This window comes from Sus scrofa, chromosome 14 (assembly GCF_000003025.6).
Source record: "Sus scrofa isolate TJ Tabasco breed Duroc chromosome 14, Sscrofa11.1, whole genome shotgun sequence".
Taxonomy (NCBI): domain Eukaryota; kingdom Metazoa; phylum Chordata; class Mammalia; order Artiodactyla; family Suidae; genus Sus; species Sus scrofa.
This window is the reverse complement of record NC_010456.5, coordinates 31,887,405-31,903,849: the sequence shown is the minus strand read 5'-3', so window position 1 is coordinate 31,903,849 and position 16,445 is coordinate 31,887,405. Positions and strand designations below refer to the sequence as shown.

At 41.0% G+C, this 16,445-nt stretch overlaps 1 protein-coding gene across 3 annotated transcripts in view; it reads right to left on the bottom strand.

The window, feature by feature from the left end:
- Nucleotides 365–16,445, bottom strand: part of RAD9B (RAD9 checkpoint clamp component B) — a 33,916-nt gene continuing 17,835 nt past the window's right edge. For 2 of the 3 annotated variants that reach the window (XM_005670641.3, XM_013982864.2), the window contains exons 7-11: nucleotides 10,781–10,887; nucleotides 10,634–10,698; nucleotides 9,211–9,333; nucleotides 7,676–7,895; nucleotides 366–1,129 (exon numbers count right to left, since the gene is read on the bottom strand). In XM_005670641.3, coding sequence (XP_005670698.1) covers nucleotides 1,028–1,129; nucleotides 7,676–7,895; nucleotides 9,211–9,333; nucleotides 10,634–10,698; nucleotides 10,781–10,887 — 617 coding nt within the window. In that variant the 3' untranslated portion in view covers nucleotides 366–1,027. Of the gene's footprint in view, nucleotides 1,130–7,675; nucleotides 7,896–9,210; nucleotides 9,334–10,633; nucleotides 10,699–10,780; nucleotides 10,888–16,445 lie in introns of all 3 variants that reach the window. The other variant, XM_013982863.2, reaches the window with a different exon arrangement.

Sequence of the window (16,445 nt, the reverse complement as noted above, 5' to 3'; positions counted from 1 at the left end):
TAAAGCACAATTGCTTGCCAGTTAACATTTCATTGTGATTTGATAGTTTCGCAGAAAACAATAAGATTTTAGAAAAGTCTAGTTTGTCAGGTTATAATTGACTAAACAGGTTTGGGCGAGGGAGAGGCATACTTCAGAAGATATTACATAACAGTGGTTTTGTGCCAGATATTTTAGTCTGTGCAGGTAAGAAACTAATTCTTAAAGAGGCAAGGAACAGAGACATTCATCTGCCACTTCGTTCACTTCAAACCCAGGCTCTTGGCAGTGGAGGCCACTGTTCCATGTCACATAATACAGAAATAATTTTTTGGCATCACTTCCATTAAATTCTCTGCATCACACACAAAATCTAAAAATGACGTCTGAAAATCAGGACAATTTAAGGCTATAAAATAATGTTTCACAATACATAAAAAGACTCCAAAATGAAAGAGGTAGCTCTACATTTTTATTCTTAATCTTTCTTTTCCAGGGGTTATTTTACTTAAAACCTTAATGAAATTTAACAAGGAATGGACAAAGTCATGACATTACATGAGAAAAGAATGCATAACTTTTTACTATGTCTGAAAGTACCAAAACTCAGATGTTTGCAATCAAATACAAAAGGTGCCTGATAGTAGTCACAAAACTCTGTGAGCCATATTGATGCACACGAAATGGCTGTTAAAGTTTAAATAACTTTATAAAACTGGCAAAGAAAATGCTAAAAGCCCTAGTGTGAACATGCACTCAATTAAAGAATTTTAAAGAGCTTTTTCCCTGAACACAGAACTCTTCTGCCTCCCAAGTACCATAATGGATTTAAAGCAAATTATATTTACTTGACAAGGAACTCTTTCTAGATATGGTTGTTGTACACGATGATGTGTAGAAAACCAGTAGCCCATCCATTTCAAGGAAGTCCAAAACAACAGCTTCACAGACTAGGTGTGAAAATGTGTTTGAGGTACAAGAGAGCAAGTAAAGGGGCAGGGGGCTAACTCCGCCATCAAGTATTAGAATGTTGAGAAACTGCCATTATTCATTCCTCTTCACTGTCACTTGCTGTTGCTAGACTGTCAAAAGGGTGGTTGAAATGTTCTTGTTGGTCAGAAGAAACTGCTCCAAAGAACATGCAAGAAAACTGGAAGGGAAAAAAAGTAACTCTACTGCTTTATTCAAAGCAAAAGGTAATGCTCATCAAGAAACTCAGCCAGTGTGGTTTCCCTCACTTTGATAGTGATGGTTGATCAAACACCCAGAACCTTCATGAGAGGCCCAACACATCCTAAAACAAACCTTCCCTAGACTCCAAAGGCACACAGTTTGGGATCAGTGATCTGCTCTGACTACCCCGTCTAAGTCACTGAAACTAACAGGGCTGTGCGGGACTGTGCAGGCCATCCTTGACTCAGTGATTGTCTCCCCTCTGGCTGCAACAGAAACCATTCCCCCTGATACAGACTACCCTTCCCTCTGTCTGCCTCCCAGCAGCTCCCATGCCTCTCTTCTGCTGGATAGGAATATCAGCATTTTAAAATAATCAAGTGTCGTTAAAATAGATAGCCTCATCCCATTCCTCCATCCGTGACTGTTGCAGAGCTGTCTACACTTGCTTTACACGTGCTTTCTCCATTTTCTTATTCTCTTCTTCCATCCTATCTAAAAAAGCTCCTGATTCTCACTTCACAGAAACTCTTCTTAAAATGGTCACCAGAAATTGCCAAATCCTTATTAAGCCAATGACCATTTTCAGTCTCCATCCCACTTGATATTCACTCTGACACTTTCTTCTTGTATCTTCCTCATTCCACATTCTCCTGGTTTTTCTTAGATTTTTCAGCCGGCTTGCCCTCTTCTACTCTTCCCTTCAGTTTCTCAGCCTCAGCACTACCAACACTTGAGGCCTGATGCTTCTTTGTTGAGGGGCTGTCCTGCTCATGCAAAGATGTTGAGCAGTATCCCTGGCTTCTATCCACTAGATGCCAGCAGCACCCTCCTTCCTGAACTGTGACATCCAAAGTGTGTCCAGACATTGCTCAGTTTCCTCTGGCCCTGGTTAAGAACCACTGCTTTCAGTGATGGCAGTCCTCTCCTCCGAACCCTCTCCCTAAGAACTTTGATTCACACTCCTAGTTGAATTTATCATGTATAGCCAGGGAGTCTCAAAGGTAGGGTTTGAACTTCATATATCCTACTGCTCACTTGATTTCTGCAACTTAACATATCCAAAACTCAATGCTCCTTAGGGAGCACTGAACCTGTTTCTCCAAACCTTGATACCTCCTTTTCCCTTAAGTCCCATAAACAATCCATCACAAAGTCCTGCTACTTTTACCTCAAATAGCTGTCTACTTTGGCCACTTCTCCCCATCTCTACTAAATCACTCTCTCACACGCTACAACTGGGCTTCCATTCTTGCCTCACTGCACCCCATTCTTCACACAGTAATTGCAGCTAAAATTATCTTTAAAAAATTCAACTTTGGCAGCCCTCCTTGTTAAAACCCTTCAAATACTTTAAATGCCGCAGTACTTTTTATGGCTGTTTACATCCAGCATGAGCTGGCACTCACCAGTTGCTCTAGTTTCATTCACCCTGTGCCATTGTTTCTCTGGGGCTGTATGCCCTCTAGCCACACTGGTCATCCTCCAGTTCTTTAAAACCACCACACTCCCTCCATCACAGGGGCTTTTGTACATGCCACATATCCACTCAACCTTCCTAACAGTTTGCCAACCACTGGCTATGCACTAGGAATACAGAGACAAGTAAGACTCAGGCCTGCCCTTGAACTCACAATCTACCTAGTGAAGTAACAAGCATGTTTATTAAATTATTAGGTGACAGTAATAATGAGTTAGATGAACAAAATGCTTTTTTTGAGTAGAATGAGACTTCAAAAAGAGCAGTATCATTTGAGCTGGGCTTTGAAAGATGGGTAGGGGTTTGAACAGTGGAAAAAGAAATACTATCACCATAGGCTGGAGGAGCAATAGTATGAGCAAAAGCGGAACAAAAGTATCTTCCAATCCTAGGCATCTATCTGGACAAAATTTCCATTGAAAAAGACACATGCACCGGTATGTTCACTCTGCAGTGAACTATTCAAATAGCTATTCACAATAGCCAAGACATGTAAACAACCTAAATGTCCGTTGACAGATGAATGGATTAAGAAGATGTACATATACACAGTGGAATACTACTCAGCCATAAAAAAGAACAAAATAATGCCATTGGCAGCAATGGACAGACCTAGAGATTCTCATATTGAGTGAATTAAGTCAGGGAAAGACCAAACACCACACGTTATCACTTATATTTGGAATCTAATATATGGTACAAATGAACCTATCTACAGAAAAGAAACAAACTCATGGACATAGAGAACAGACTTGTGGTTGCTGAGGGGGAAGGAGAGGGAGATAGATGGACTGGGAGTTTGGGGTTGGTAGATGCAAGAGCAGTGTGATCCTGCTGTGTAGCACAAGGAACTGTATCTAGTCACTTGTGATGGAACACAATGGAGGATGTCAGGGAAAGAATGTATGTATATGTGTAACTGGGTCACTTTGCTGCATAGCAGAAACTGACAGAACATTGTAAATCAACTATAATTTAAAAAAATTTGTTTTGTCTTTTGTCTTTTTAGGGCTGCACCTAAAAAGCATACAGAGGTTCCCAGACTAGTGGTCTAATGGGAGCTACAGCTGCCGGCCTATGCCTCAGCCACACCAGATCCAAGCCTCGTCTGTGACCTATACCACAGCTCAAGGTAACGCCAGATCCTTAACCCACTGAGTGAGGCCAGGGATCAAACCTGCAACCTCATGGTTCCTAGTCGGATTTGTTTCCGCTGCGCCACGATGGGACCTCCTAAAAAATTTTTTTCTTAAGTATCTGCCAAACATTTCCACTAAGAGTTAAGCAAGCATGCCTACTCTGTCCACTGCTAGTCAGTGTTGTACTACAGGTTATGTGCTAATGCAACTGAACAAAAGAGATCAGTTGGAAGCATTAAAGAAGAAATGAAACCATCTCTCTATAAAAATAACAATATCTCTAGAACACTGGGGAGAATCTATGATAAAACTAATGGAAACAATAAAACAATTCAGCAAAGTAGTAGAACATAAAATTAACATGGAAAACAATAGCTTTAATATATACAAACACTAGACAGAAAACATAATGGCTGAGAAAACTCCATTTATAATAGCAACATAAAAAATTACTTAGGAATAAACTTAATAATAAATATGTAAAACCTACATGAGAAACATTTTAAAACACTCCTTAAAGACACAAAAGTAGGAGTTCCCGTCGTGGCTCAGCGGAAACAAATCTGACTAGAATCCATGAGGATGCTTCAGTGAGTTAAGGATCTGGTGTTGCTTTGAGCTGTGGTGTAGGTCAGAGACACAGCTTAGATCTTGGTTGCTGTGGCTGTAGCATAGGCCAATTTCTTTTTTTTTTTTTTTTTTTTTGGTCTGTTTTTGCTATTTCTTGGGCCGCTCCCACGGCACATGGAGGTTCCCAGGCTAGGGGTTGAATTGGAGCTGCAGCCACCGGCCTACGCCAGAGCCACAGCAATGCGGGATCCGAGCCGAGTCTGCAACCTAACCACAGCTCACGGCAATGCCGGATCGTTAACCCACTCAGCAAGGGCAGGGACCGAACCCGCAACTTCATGGTTCCTAGTCGGATTCGTTAACCACTGCGCCACGACGGGAACTCCCTAGGCCAGTTTCTAACCCTAGCCTGGGAACCTCTATATGCAGTGGGTGCAGCCCTAAAAAAACCAAAAAAAAAAAAAAAAAAAAAAAAACCACAAAAAAGTAGACCTGAACAAGTGGATAAACAAGTGGAAATACATTGCCTGTTTTTGGACAGAATGACTCAACATCATAAAGACATCACTTTTCCCCAAGTTAACAGAAAATTAAGAAAATCCCAACAAAAAAAATACCAAAACACTTTTTATGGAGATAGGTAAGTTGATATTAAAGTTCAAGTAAGGAGTTCCCGTCGTGACTCAGTGGTTAACAAATCTGACTAGGAACCATGAGGTTGCGGGTTCAATCCCTGGCCTTGCTCAGTGGGTTAAAGGATCCAGCGTTGCCGTGAGCTGTGGTGTAGGCTGCAGATGCGGCTTGGATCTGGCATTGCTGTGGCTGTGGTGTAGGCCAGAGGCTAAGCTCCAATTAGACCCCTAGCCTGGGAACCTCTATATGCCGCTGGTGTGGTCCTAAGAAGAAAAAAGACGGAAAAATAAAATAAAGTTCAAGTAAGAAAACACACATTCAGGAACAGCCAGGAAAAAAACAGACAAAATCTATAAAGTGATACTACCTCTACTCAATTTTAAAACCATACCCTGAAGGGCTAGAACTGAACCTCAGAAGGAAGGGAGGAGGCCTTGAGAAGATTATATTAAATGCCCTTGGGAAAGTCCCTGAATGCCATTCCAAAGATTTGGGGTGAAATCCTATGAGAGAAGCCCAATGATCCAAGAGATTTAAAAGCAGAAGAGGGATATATAACTAACATTTAATGAGCACTGACCATGCAGTTCCATGTACTATTAGCTCAATGAATTTTCACAACAATTTAATAGGTAGCATTATTATTATAACCATATTATCAGAAGGAAAAGTGAGGCAAAGACAATTAACTTGTCCAAGTTACATAGCTAAGAAGTGTCAAGGCAGAGAGTCCAACTCTAGAGCCCTGTACTACATTGTTGATATAAGGTTTGAACAAATCTACTAGGTCACTGTGGAGAAGTACCAGAGCAGAAGAGAATGGAGGTCAACTGGAAGGCTCAGTGTAATTCAGGTAGAAGATGATAAGGATCTAAATAATTTCACCTTTGCAGGAGTTAAAGGCAAATAATTCCCTTTAAAAACAGAACTTTCTTTTTAGAATTTAAGTGATAAGATAGGAAATTTGAAGAAGAGTGCTATAATGGTAGGGAGATTATAGTTCTAAATGTTACTTTCTCTAGTGAGGAAATTGGCAATCTTAGTGAATTTCAGGGAGGGGAAGCAGCAAGAAAATGTGTGCCTGTGAAAACATAAGAACAACATGTGTGACCGAAAAACAAGATGTGGAAAATGCTTTTATATAATGAAAAGACAGAAATTCACAAGAAGAGAAAATTGCCGTTAGGTGCCAGGTAGGTAATAGGTATTCAATAAACATCGTATCATCACTGAATAAGAAGTAGAGTTTACCATCCAATTATATTACCCTAAAAGTCTATGAAGCATAAGGATTGACTTTTAGAAGTATATTTCTCCTTTCAAATTTCTAATTCTAAGAAACTTGTATTTCCAAACCAGTAATAATAGCAACATCAAAAAAAGACTGAATAAAATATTAATGCAAAAATGAAAAACAGAGACTATCATTTGATAGTCTGCTTATACCATTACATTCATCTTCAATTCAACAGACTTTATAAGGTTTAATGCTATAGTATGTTGTGAAGTTTATCATCCATCTAGTAAAATGTTGTAATATAATAATGTTATTAACTGGGATTCCACTATGAAGGAATTTGTGGTATTTGCTGTGATTAAATTTACATTTGTTCTATCATGAATAAAGGATTTCCCAACCAAACTTGAAAAATAAAATTAGGACACTAATTTTAGAAAACAAATTATATGACTTTAGCACATTATTTGTTTTCAAAAATAAGCATTCTAAGTGACTCCAACCTCTCCTTGAATATATTTTGTTAAAAATTATGCAATGAGGGAGTTCCCGTCGTGGCGCAGTGGTTAATGAATCCGACTAGGAACCATGAGGTTGCGGGTTCGATCCCTGGCCTTGCTCAGTGAGTTAACGATCCGGCGTTGCCGTGAGCTGTGGTGTAGGTTGCAGACGCAGCTCGGATCCCATGTTGCTGTGGCTCTGGCGTAAGCTGGCGGCTACAGCTCCGATTCGACCCCTAGCCTGGGAACCTCCATATGCCACGGGAGCGGCCCAAGAAATGGCAAAAAGACAAAAAAAAAAAAAAATTATGCAATGAGAGGAGTTCCCACTGTGGTGCAACAGGATCAGTGGCATCTCTGCAGCGCCAGCACACAGGTTCAATCCCCAACCTGGCACAGTGGATTAAAGGATCCAGTGCTGCTGCCTTGGATCTGATCCCTGGCTAGGGAACTCCATATGCCACAGGGTGGCCAGAAAAAGAATTAACCAATGAGCAATTTAACTATTTTATATTGATGTTCTTTTTTTGTCTTTTTGCCATTTCTTGGGCCGCTCCCGCGACTATGGAGGTTCCCAGGATAGGGGGCTAACCGGAGCTGGAGCTGCCGGCCTATGCCACAGCCACAGCAATGCCAGATCCAAGCCATGTCTGCAACCTACACCACAGCTCATGGCAACGCCGGATCCTTAACCCACTGAGCAAGAGCAGGGATCAAACCCACAACCTCATGGCTCCTAGTTGGATTCGTTAACCACTGAGCCACGACAGGAACTCCCTATTTTATATTGACATTCTATGAATCAGCCTTTTCTCCATCTCAGACTGGCTTCACTGCTCCCCTATCAAAAAATAAGAAAATTTAATTTCCAGGACGTCAGGGGTGGGCTGGGGCAGGGAGTTTGCAAAGGGAGACGGATAATGAGCATTCTTTACTAAGACACTGTCGGGTCTCAACATTTTACCTTCCTGAGATATGGAGAGCCTGGCATTTCCTCCGTGTCGCTGACACTGCTTTCTGGTACTTCACTAATGTCTCCGTGCATTCTTTTTGCTAAAGGGCTTCCACAGTTTTCCAATGCAGGGATGTTTGAAGGAGTCTCATTAGAATAAAGCCTTTTGGGTACTGCTTGTCTTGAAATATACTCTGGGGCCTTGCTGGTTACATTTTCATCAGCCTTTGAACTTGAATGTATCAGATTTGAAATATTAATAGAGATTAAATAAATGAATTATTTACTTAGACATATATTATTTTTATATAACTAAGGGAGCAATATAGGGTGACAATGATAACACTAGTTTAGAGAATATATTGAAATAACATTGAACTAATTGCTAAAAGTTAAGATTTACATATGAGAAAAAGAGTTACATATATGATTATTCAGAAATTCTCTTGACAGATTCAGATTTCTCAGTAAAGCAACCGAGTATGCATGAGACAATCTTGTGATATGGTAGTACGGTGAAGTTAGAAAAAAGTCAAATATACATCTATATGAAAAAATTGTATACAGTCATTAAAAATCATGTTTCCAAGTCATTATTAGCAATCTTCAAACATGACAATATAGTTTGTGAGAAAACAGAGGATACAAAACTACATGTGCTATATGATCTGATCTTGTTTTAAAATACAAATATACACAAATTTAAAAGTTTGAGGAGTTCCTGTCGTGGCTCAGTGGAAATGAATCTGACTAGGAACCATGAGGTTGCAGGTTCAACCCCTGGCCTCAATCAGTGGGTTAACGATCTGGCATTGCCATGAGCTGTGGTGAAGGTCGAAGTCGCGGATCAGATCCTGCATTGCTGTAGCTCTGGCATAGACTGGCAGCTGTAGCTCTGATTAGACCCCTAGCCTGGGAACCTACACATGCCACAGGCACAGCCCTAAAAAGACAAAAGACAAAAAAATAAAAAATAAAAAGTTTGAAAGAAAATACAATGAGTCAATGTTAACAGTGGCTATCTCTAGGTGGTAAAATTGTGGTGTCTTTTATTCTTTGTACTTTTCTGCCTTTTCCAAATTTGCCATAATAACTTTATGTTACTTTTACAATGAAGCACACTCCACCAAAAATAAAAATTTATTAAGAGACAAAAGGGAATAAAGAAAGCAAGAAAAATAATGGCTCTCCGTACATCTAAGAAAGAGTTCAGGGTAGCAAGTACAGACTTTCCTGTGAACCTTAACACTATCACTCCTAAAAAACAACTACTGAAAATGGAAAAGAGTTTCGAGTCATGACAAAGATAAACAAGACAGACCCATTAAATTCTGATAAGACAAAAAGCAAATATCCAGTGAAAGATGGGAAGATATTTCTATGTTATAGTTAGGTCTCACTGGAGCTCTTCCTGATTCAGTTAAAATTTCTGATTTTCTAATGTTTTCATCCTCAGTTGTTTCCTACATGAATACCATTGAATTATTTCAGAATAAGATTGCAATGACTTTATCCCAACCAATAAAGATGCTAAAACATAGCCTTACCTTTTTCGTTTTTGTGAAAGACACAATGATTGTGGAGAAGATGTTCTACTTGGCTCATCAGCTAATGTAGCCAAAATAAAGTTGGCTTCCAATAACATGTCGTCAATACTTAAAGCCATGGGTCTAAAATGGCAAAGTCAAAGCAAACATCACACACATTTTTTTTTTTTTTTTTTTTGGTCTTTTTCCATTTCTTGGGCCGCTCCCGCAGCATATGGAGGTTCCCAGGCCAGGAGTCTAATCAGAGCTGTAGCCGCCGGCCTACACCAGAGCCACAGCAACTCGGGATCTGAGCTGTGTCTGCAACCTACACCACAGCTCATGGCAACGCCAGATCCTTAACCCACTGAGCAAGGCCAGGGATCAAACCCGCTAGTCAGATTCGTTAACCCCTGAGCCACAATGGGAACTCCCACACTCATTTTCTGATGGATGTTGAGAAAACATTAGAAAATGATACTTAATTTGGGAGTAAAAAGCAACAGTAAAAGTAGAAGTCCTGTTTGTCTTTTCGGAAATTAAGGCAGGTCTAAGAGCTAAAAGGACCCTTAGAAATTATAACATCCAATTTTATAAAACACATCTATCCTAACCCAATCTCTTTGAAATTTAAGTTCTGAAATATATAAAATACCAGTTTCATAGAGATTTAACTTGTTTGAGCCAAGTATTTTCTTTTCTTTTTTTTTTTTTTTGTCTTTTTTTGTCTTTTTTTTTGCCTTTTCTAGGGCTGCTTTCACGGCATATGGAGATTCCCAGGCCAGGGGTCTAATCGGAGCTATAGCTACCGGCCTACGCCAGAGCCACAGCAACGTGGGATCCAAACTGCGTCTGTGACCTACACCACAGCTCACGGCAATGCCGGATCGTTAACCCACTGAGCAAGGCCAGGGACTGAACCCACAACCTCATGGTTCCTAGTCAGATTCGTTAACCACCGCACCACGACGGGAACTCCAAGCCAGGTATCATTTTCTAATTAGGCAACTTAGCAGGATGTCAAGTTTATAAATGTTTTCACTCTGCAGAATAACATAGCTTTCTCAATCAAGTTACCCAAAAAACCCCAAAACCAAACAAACAAAAAACGCCAGGGTATTCCCTTGAGGTGCAGTGGGTTAACTATCTGGCATTGCCACTGCAGCGGCCCGTTGCTGCTGTGGCCTTGGATCCCATCCTTGTCCTGGCAACTTCAACAAACTGCAGGTACGGCCAACTTCCCCCACCTCAAAAAAAAAAACAAAGAAAAATTAAAAAAAATAAAAGCCAGGTTATGATATCTTTCAAAATTTTAGTTTGATAAGTGTTGCCAGTAAAGTGAAGAAATTCCTGAGGTGTGAATTAATTTCAAACTGGTCCAACAGGTTATAATATTAATATATAACAAAAGAATAAGAAACTCAGAAATTTCCCAAGGACCTACTTCCCAGGAAAGTCAAAATGAATGGATATAGGAGCACGTGTAGCTTCTGAAAATGTCAGTATCCCCTAAAAGGAAAAGAAAAAAAATGTGAAATCTTTATTAAAAATAGCCAGTGATCATTGTAATTGGACACGAATTTTGGTTTACCTTCAATTCTTTAAAGCAAAATGTTATTTCAGTGTCGACTCCAACTTGAAAGAAGTCAAACTCTTCGGGGCCGACAAACATCTCACTGTATACAGAACTGGTCAAATCTGTTCAACATTATAGGAAAGTAAGGAATAGAATTAGTTCATAGATAATTGTTAAATTTTAATATGAAATATAACCATAAATGGTAGGTTAAAAAAGAGCCACAAATTTTTGGACATTCCTTCACTGAGAGGCAGGTTCTATGTTTATGTCTCCTTCCCTTGAATCTGGGTGAGTATTTTCTCTGACTGCTCCCACCAATAGGATATGGTAGAATGACCTGGTGCTGGTTTCTGAGCCTAAGGCTTTTTTTTTTTTTTTTTTTTTTTTTTTTTGTCTTTTTGCCTTTTCTAGGGCTGCTCCCACGGCACATGGAGTTTCCCAGGTCAGGGGTCTAATCGGAGCTATAGCCACCGGCCTACACCAGAGCCACAGCAACACCAGATCCGAGCTGCTTCTGCAACCTACACCACAGTTCATGGCAACGCCAGACCCTTGACCCACTGATTGAGGCCAGGGATCAAACCCACAACCTCATGGTTCCTAGTCAGCTTCATTAACCACTGCGCCACAACGGAAACTTCTGGGCCTAAGTCTTAAGAGACTGGAAGCCTCCACTTCCTTTGTCTTCTGTCCTACGACACTCACTCTTAGAACACTGCCTGAGTTCATGCTATATGAAGTCCAAGTTAAGCCCACGTGTGTGCAGGCAGTCTGGTCACCAACACAGCTGAGCTCCCAACATCAATTACCAGCCGTGTCTGTGCACTCTCTTAAATGTCTTCAGATGATTCCAGACCCAGCCACTAACTGCAATTCCATTAGAGATCCCAAGTGAGAACTGCCCAGCTGAGCCCTGATGACCCAAAGAACCATGAAAGATAAGAATAATTTTTTTTTTTTTTTGTCTTTTTGTCTTTTAGGGCTGTACCCTCGGCATATGGATATTCCCAGGCTAGGGGTCGAATCAGAGCTGTAGCTGCCAGCCTACGCCAGAGCCACAGCCATGCGGGATCCGAGCCGTATTTGCAACCTACACCACAGTTCACGGCAATGCTGGATCCTTAACCCAGTGAAGCGGGGCTAGGGATCCAACCCGCAACCCCATGGTTCCTAGTCGGATTCATTAACCACTGAGCCATGATGGGAACTCCAAGAATAAATTATTTTAAGCCATTATGTTTTGGAGTGGTTTTTTATAAGCACTTAAATAACCAGAATACTATAAAAACTATTCTTTTTGTTTGTTTGTTTTTTGTCTTTTAAGGACCACACCCGAAGCATATGGATGTTCCCAGGCTAGGGGTCGAATCAGAGCTGTAGCTGCCAGCCTACGCCAGAGCCACATCGATGCAGGATCTGAGCTGTATCTGCAACCTACACCACAGCTCACAGCAATCCTTAACTCACTGAGCAAGGCCAGGGATCGAATCCACATCCTCATGGATACTGGTCAGGTTTGTTAACCACTGACCCACAACAGAAACTCCTAAAAACTAGTTTATTCTAAAGGGAACTACTATTTATGAATATAGTACATATGAAGTTCATATATATAAATTTGTTATTTTACAAAGTTATTATATTTTGTTTCACTATGTCTCATTTTGTTTCAAAAAATATTAGTAAAAAAGGTATTAACAGGAGTTCCTGTTGTGGCTCAATGGGATAAGAACCGGACTAGTATCCCTGAGGATTCAGGTTCAATCCCTGGCCTCATTCAATGGGTTAAGGATCCAGCGTTGCCATGAGTTGTGGTGTAGGCCACAGACATAGCTGGGGTCCTTGTTGCTGTGGCTGTGACATAGTCCGCCTGCTGCAGCTCTGATTCAACCCCTAGCTTGGAACTTCCATATGCCACAGATCTGACCCTAAAATGAAAAAGGAAAATAAAAGGTATTAACAAATAATATAGACATATCACACTAAATTATAAAACATGGCTTAAAAATTAAATTTTAAAAGTTTTTAACTAAGATATAATTCACATACTATATTCACTATTTTAAAATGTACAATTCAGTGTTGTTTAGTATGTTCATAAGGTGGTTCAACCATCACCATTATCTAATTCCATAAAATTCTGATCACCTCAAAAAGAAACCCCACAGTCATTACCAACCACTTCCCTTTCCCTCCTCTCAGCCCCTGGAAACCACTAATCTACTTTCTGTCTCTATGGATTTACCTATTCTGTATATTTCATATAAGTGGAATCATATAACATATAGCCTTTTGTGTCTGGTTTCTTTTACTGAGTATAATATTTTCAGGGCTTATCCATGTTGTGGCAATTATCAGTACTTTGTTCATTTAATTGCTGAATAATACTTAGTTGTATGTTTATACCAACTTTATAAATCCACTTACAAGTTGATGACTTTTGGGTGGTTTCCACTCTGTGACTATTGGACTTGGATTTTTCTCAACAGCTACTGTCATAATGAACCCTTATGTGTGGAACTTCACATATACGTTCCAAAATAACCAAAGAGGAGTTCCCGTCGTGGCTCCGTGGTTATTGAATCCAACTAGCAACCATGAGGCTGTGGCTCTGATTCAACCCCTAGCCTAACTTTCATTTGCTGCAGGTGTGGCCCTAAAAAGAAAAAAAAAATCATTTTGTTACCAAACAGCAAGTCTCTGTGCCCCACACACAGTTAGGCCAAACAATACCAAAACATCAGAGTTTAGAACTGGGAAAGGTTTATTGCAGGGCCATTCAAGGAGTCAGGTGGTTCATGCCTTAAAAAACCCAAACTTGAGTTTCTGCTGTGGTGCAACAGGATCGTCAGCATCTCTGCATTGTCCCAATGCAGGTTCCATTCCTGCCAGGATCTGGTATTGCCACCACAGCTGTGGTGTGGTTGCACCTGTGGCTCAGATCTGATCCTGGGCCCAGGAACTCCATATGCTGTGGGGCAGCCAAAAAAGTAAAAAGAAAAAAACCCAAAGTCCCTGAAGTCTTTTATAGGAAAGCACTTTTATAGAAAAGGTGAGGGAGGGGTGTGGTTAGTTGTTGCAAACTTTCTGGTGTTGGATCCTTTGTTCTTACAGCTGTCCACACAGAGGTAGGGTCATGATGTTTCTGTAAACCTCCATCAAAACAAATGTTATTCTCTGTCCTCCAATTTTTTAATCTAATGATACAAGAAAGGGAAGGAGAGGCATTAGATTCTGTCTCCATGCCTCCTTGTGGCTTTTAACACTTAATAAGTCCCATAAGCAAAGCAAACATCATTACCCCCCATTTTACTTGTTCAAGCTCCCAAGCGTCACCTTTCACCCCCTGAGGTCTAGGCCCTGGCCAAAGGAAGGGAGTCCCTGCATGGCCAGTTACCCTGCCCGGGAGCATTCGTCCACACCCAGTGTGGGTCCTCCCCCCAGTGCCCAGGCCTGGCTGAAGAGGCAGGTCTCAGGGAGCAGCACCTTCCATGCCAGGTCACCAGACCCTGCTCAGCTACCATCACTGAGGGAGCAAGGCGCCAGGGACCCAGCTGGCCCTCAGTCTCCTCAGGCCATGCACATAAAATGGTGGCCAGGCCCCACAGACCTCAACCCAGGGAAACTGCTGCTGCTACTAGGTTGCAGAGATGGGACCTGGGCCTAGCCACTGGGCAGCCACAGCAAGGGCTCTGGACCTCTGCAGCACACTGCCCTCAGCTTTCTCTGGGCCCCTAGCTCACCTGCCAGCCAGAAGCCAAAGGGCCTGAATGACCCAGGGAGAAGGCCACAATCTACTTCTCACTCCACTCTCTCTGCCAAGAGGACCACTGCGAGACTGACTGCTGGTGGAGTTTGACCTCTAACAGTCCTGCTCTAATGGTCATGTGCTAAGGGCCTCGAGATAACCACCTTGTGATAATAGCCTGGGGCTAACTGGCTACACGCCTGCCTCACCCCTATTACAATTAGTTACTAGGGAAGTGAAAATCAAGGCTACAATAAAACACTTCACTAGGATGGCTATAATCCAAAAGAGGTGTTGAATTTTGTTTCCTAATATTTTATTAAACTTTTATGTGCATTTTTAATTTAATTTATTTCAATATTTTATGGCCACACCCATGATACATGGAAGTTCCCTGGGCCAGGGATTGAATCCAAGCCACAGCTGAGACCTACATCACAGCTGCAGCAACATCAGGCTTTAACCTACTGCACCTGGCTGGGGATGGAACCCCTTGCCTCCCCGGCGACCTAAGATGCTACAGTTGGATTCTTAACCCACTGTGCCACAACAGGAACTCCTTAGGTGCATCTTCTTTAATGAAAATATCATCATTCTTTATCATTGATAACATCATCATTATGATAATAATGATAATAATAATTATATTATCATTATTATTATGAAAATATTATCATTACCTCTGTTGTAGTGCAGCGGGTTAAGAATCCAACTAGTATTCATAAGGATGCAGGTTCGATCCCTGGCCTTGCTCAAGGGTTGAAGGATCTGGTGTTGCCACAAGCTGCCCTTTGGGTTGCAGATGTGGCTTGGATCTGGCATTTCTGTGGCTGTGGTATAGGCTGGGCCCTGCAGTTCCTATTGGACCCCTAGTCTGGGAACATCCACATGCCACAAGTGCATCCCTAAAAAGAAAAAATATATATTATCATGCTATGCATACCATTTTATAATCTAGTCAATGATATATCTATTTTTCCATGTTGATAGGAACATTTTCCTAATTATTTTTTGTTGCTATTTTGTGTCTTCCATTATAAAATTAGCTTCAATAAACATCTTTGATATACATACCCAGAAAGAAATGTACACACACACACACACACACACACACGCACACACACACACACACGTGACTCCTTTTAATAACTTCATAATATTTCACTAAACGAATCTCCTGTTGTCAGACCTGAAGCATAGAAAGAGATATACCAAACTGTTAAAAGTGCTTGTCTCAGAGTTCTTGTCATGGCTCAGTGGTAACAAACCCGACTAGTATCCATGAGGATGTGGGTTCAATCCTTGGCCTTGATCAGCGGGTTAAGGATCTGGCATTGCTGTGAGCTCTGGTGTAGGTCACAGACTCAGCTTGGATCCCACATTGATATATGGCTGTAGCATAGGCCAGCAGCTGCAGCTCTTATTCAACTTCTAGCATGGGAACTTTCATATGCCACAGGTGCAGACCTAAAAGGACAAAAAAATAAAAAGTGCTTGTCTCTAGATAGTGGGATTTCATGCGACTTTTATTAGTGCTTTTTGGGTTTTTGATTTTCTTCAATGAATATGAATTATATAAGAACAAAGGAGAAATGGGACCAAACAATAGCTTACATATATCTTCATCTCAATCAAGAAGGCTCATGTCACGCCCAGTGTCTGCCGGAGAGTAAGTTCAGTAATAAAATTAAACAATTGAGTCCCCAGTCAACCATAACTAAAACTACTCATTAGCTGCTCACAAGGGACAGTGTCTCCTGGTCACTAAGTGGCCATTCTTATTCAGAGATGACATTACAAATATAAAACAGATGCTTTCACTAGCCAAGCACATATTTTCCAGATAATGCTCTCTTGAGTGCCAAAAAAGAATGCTAGATAAGGCTTGAGAGAAGCAGTAAAATCACAGTAGTAATGAGCCTGAGCTCT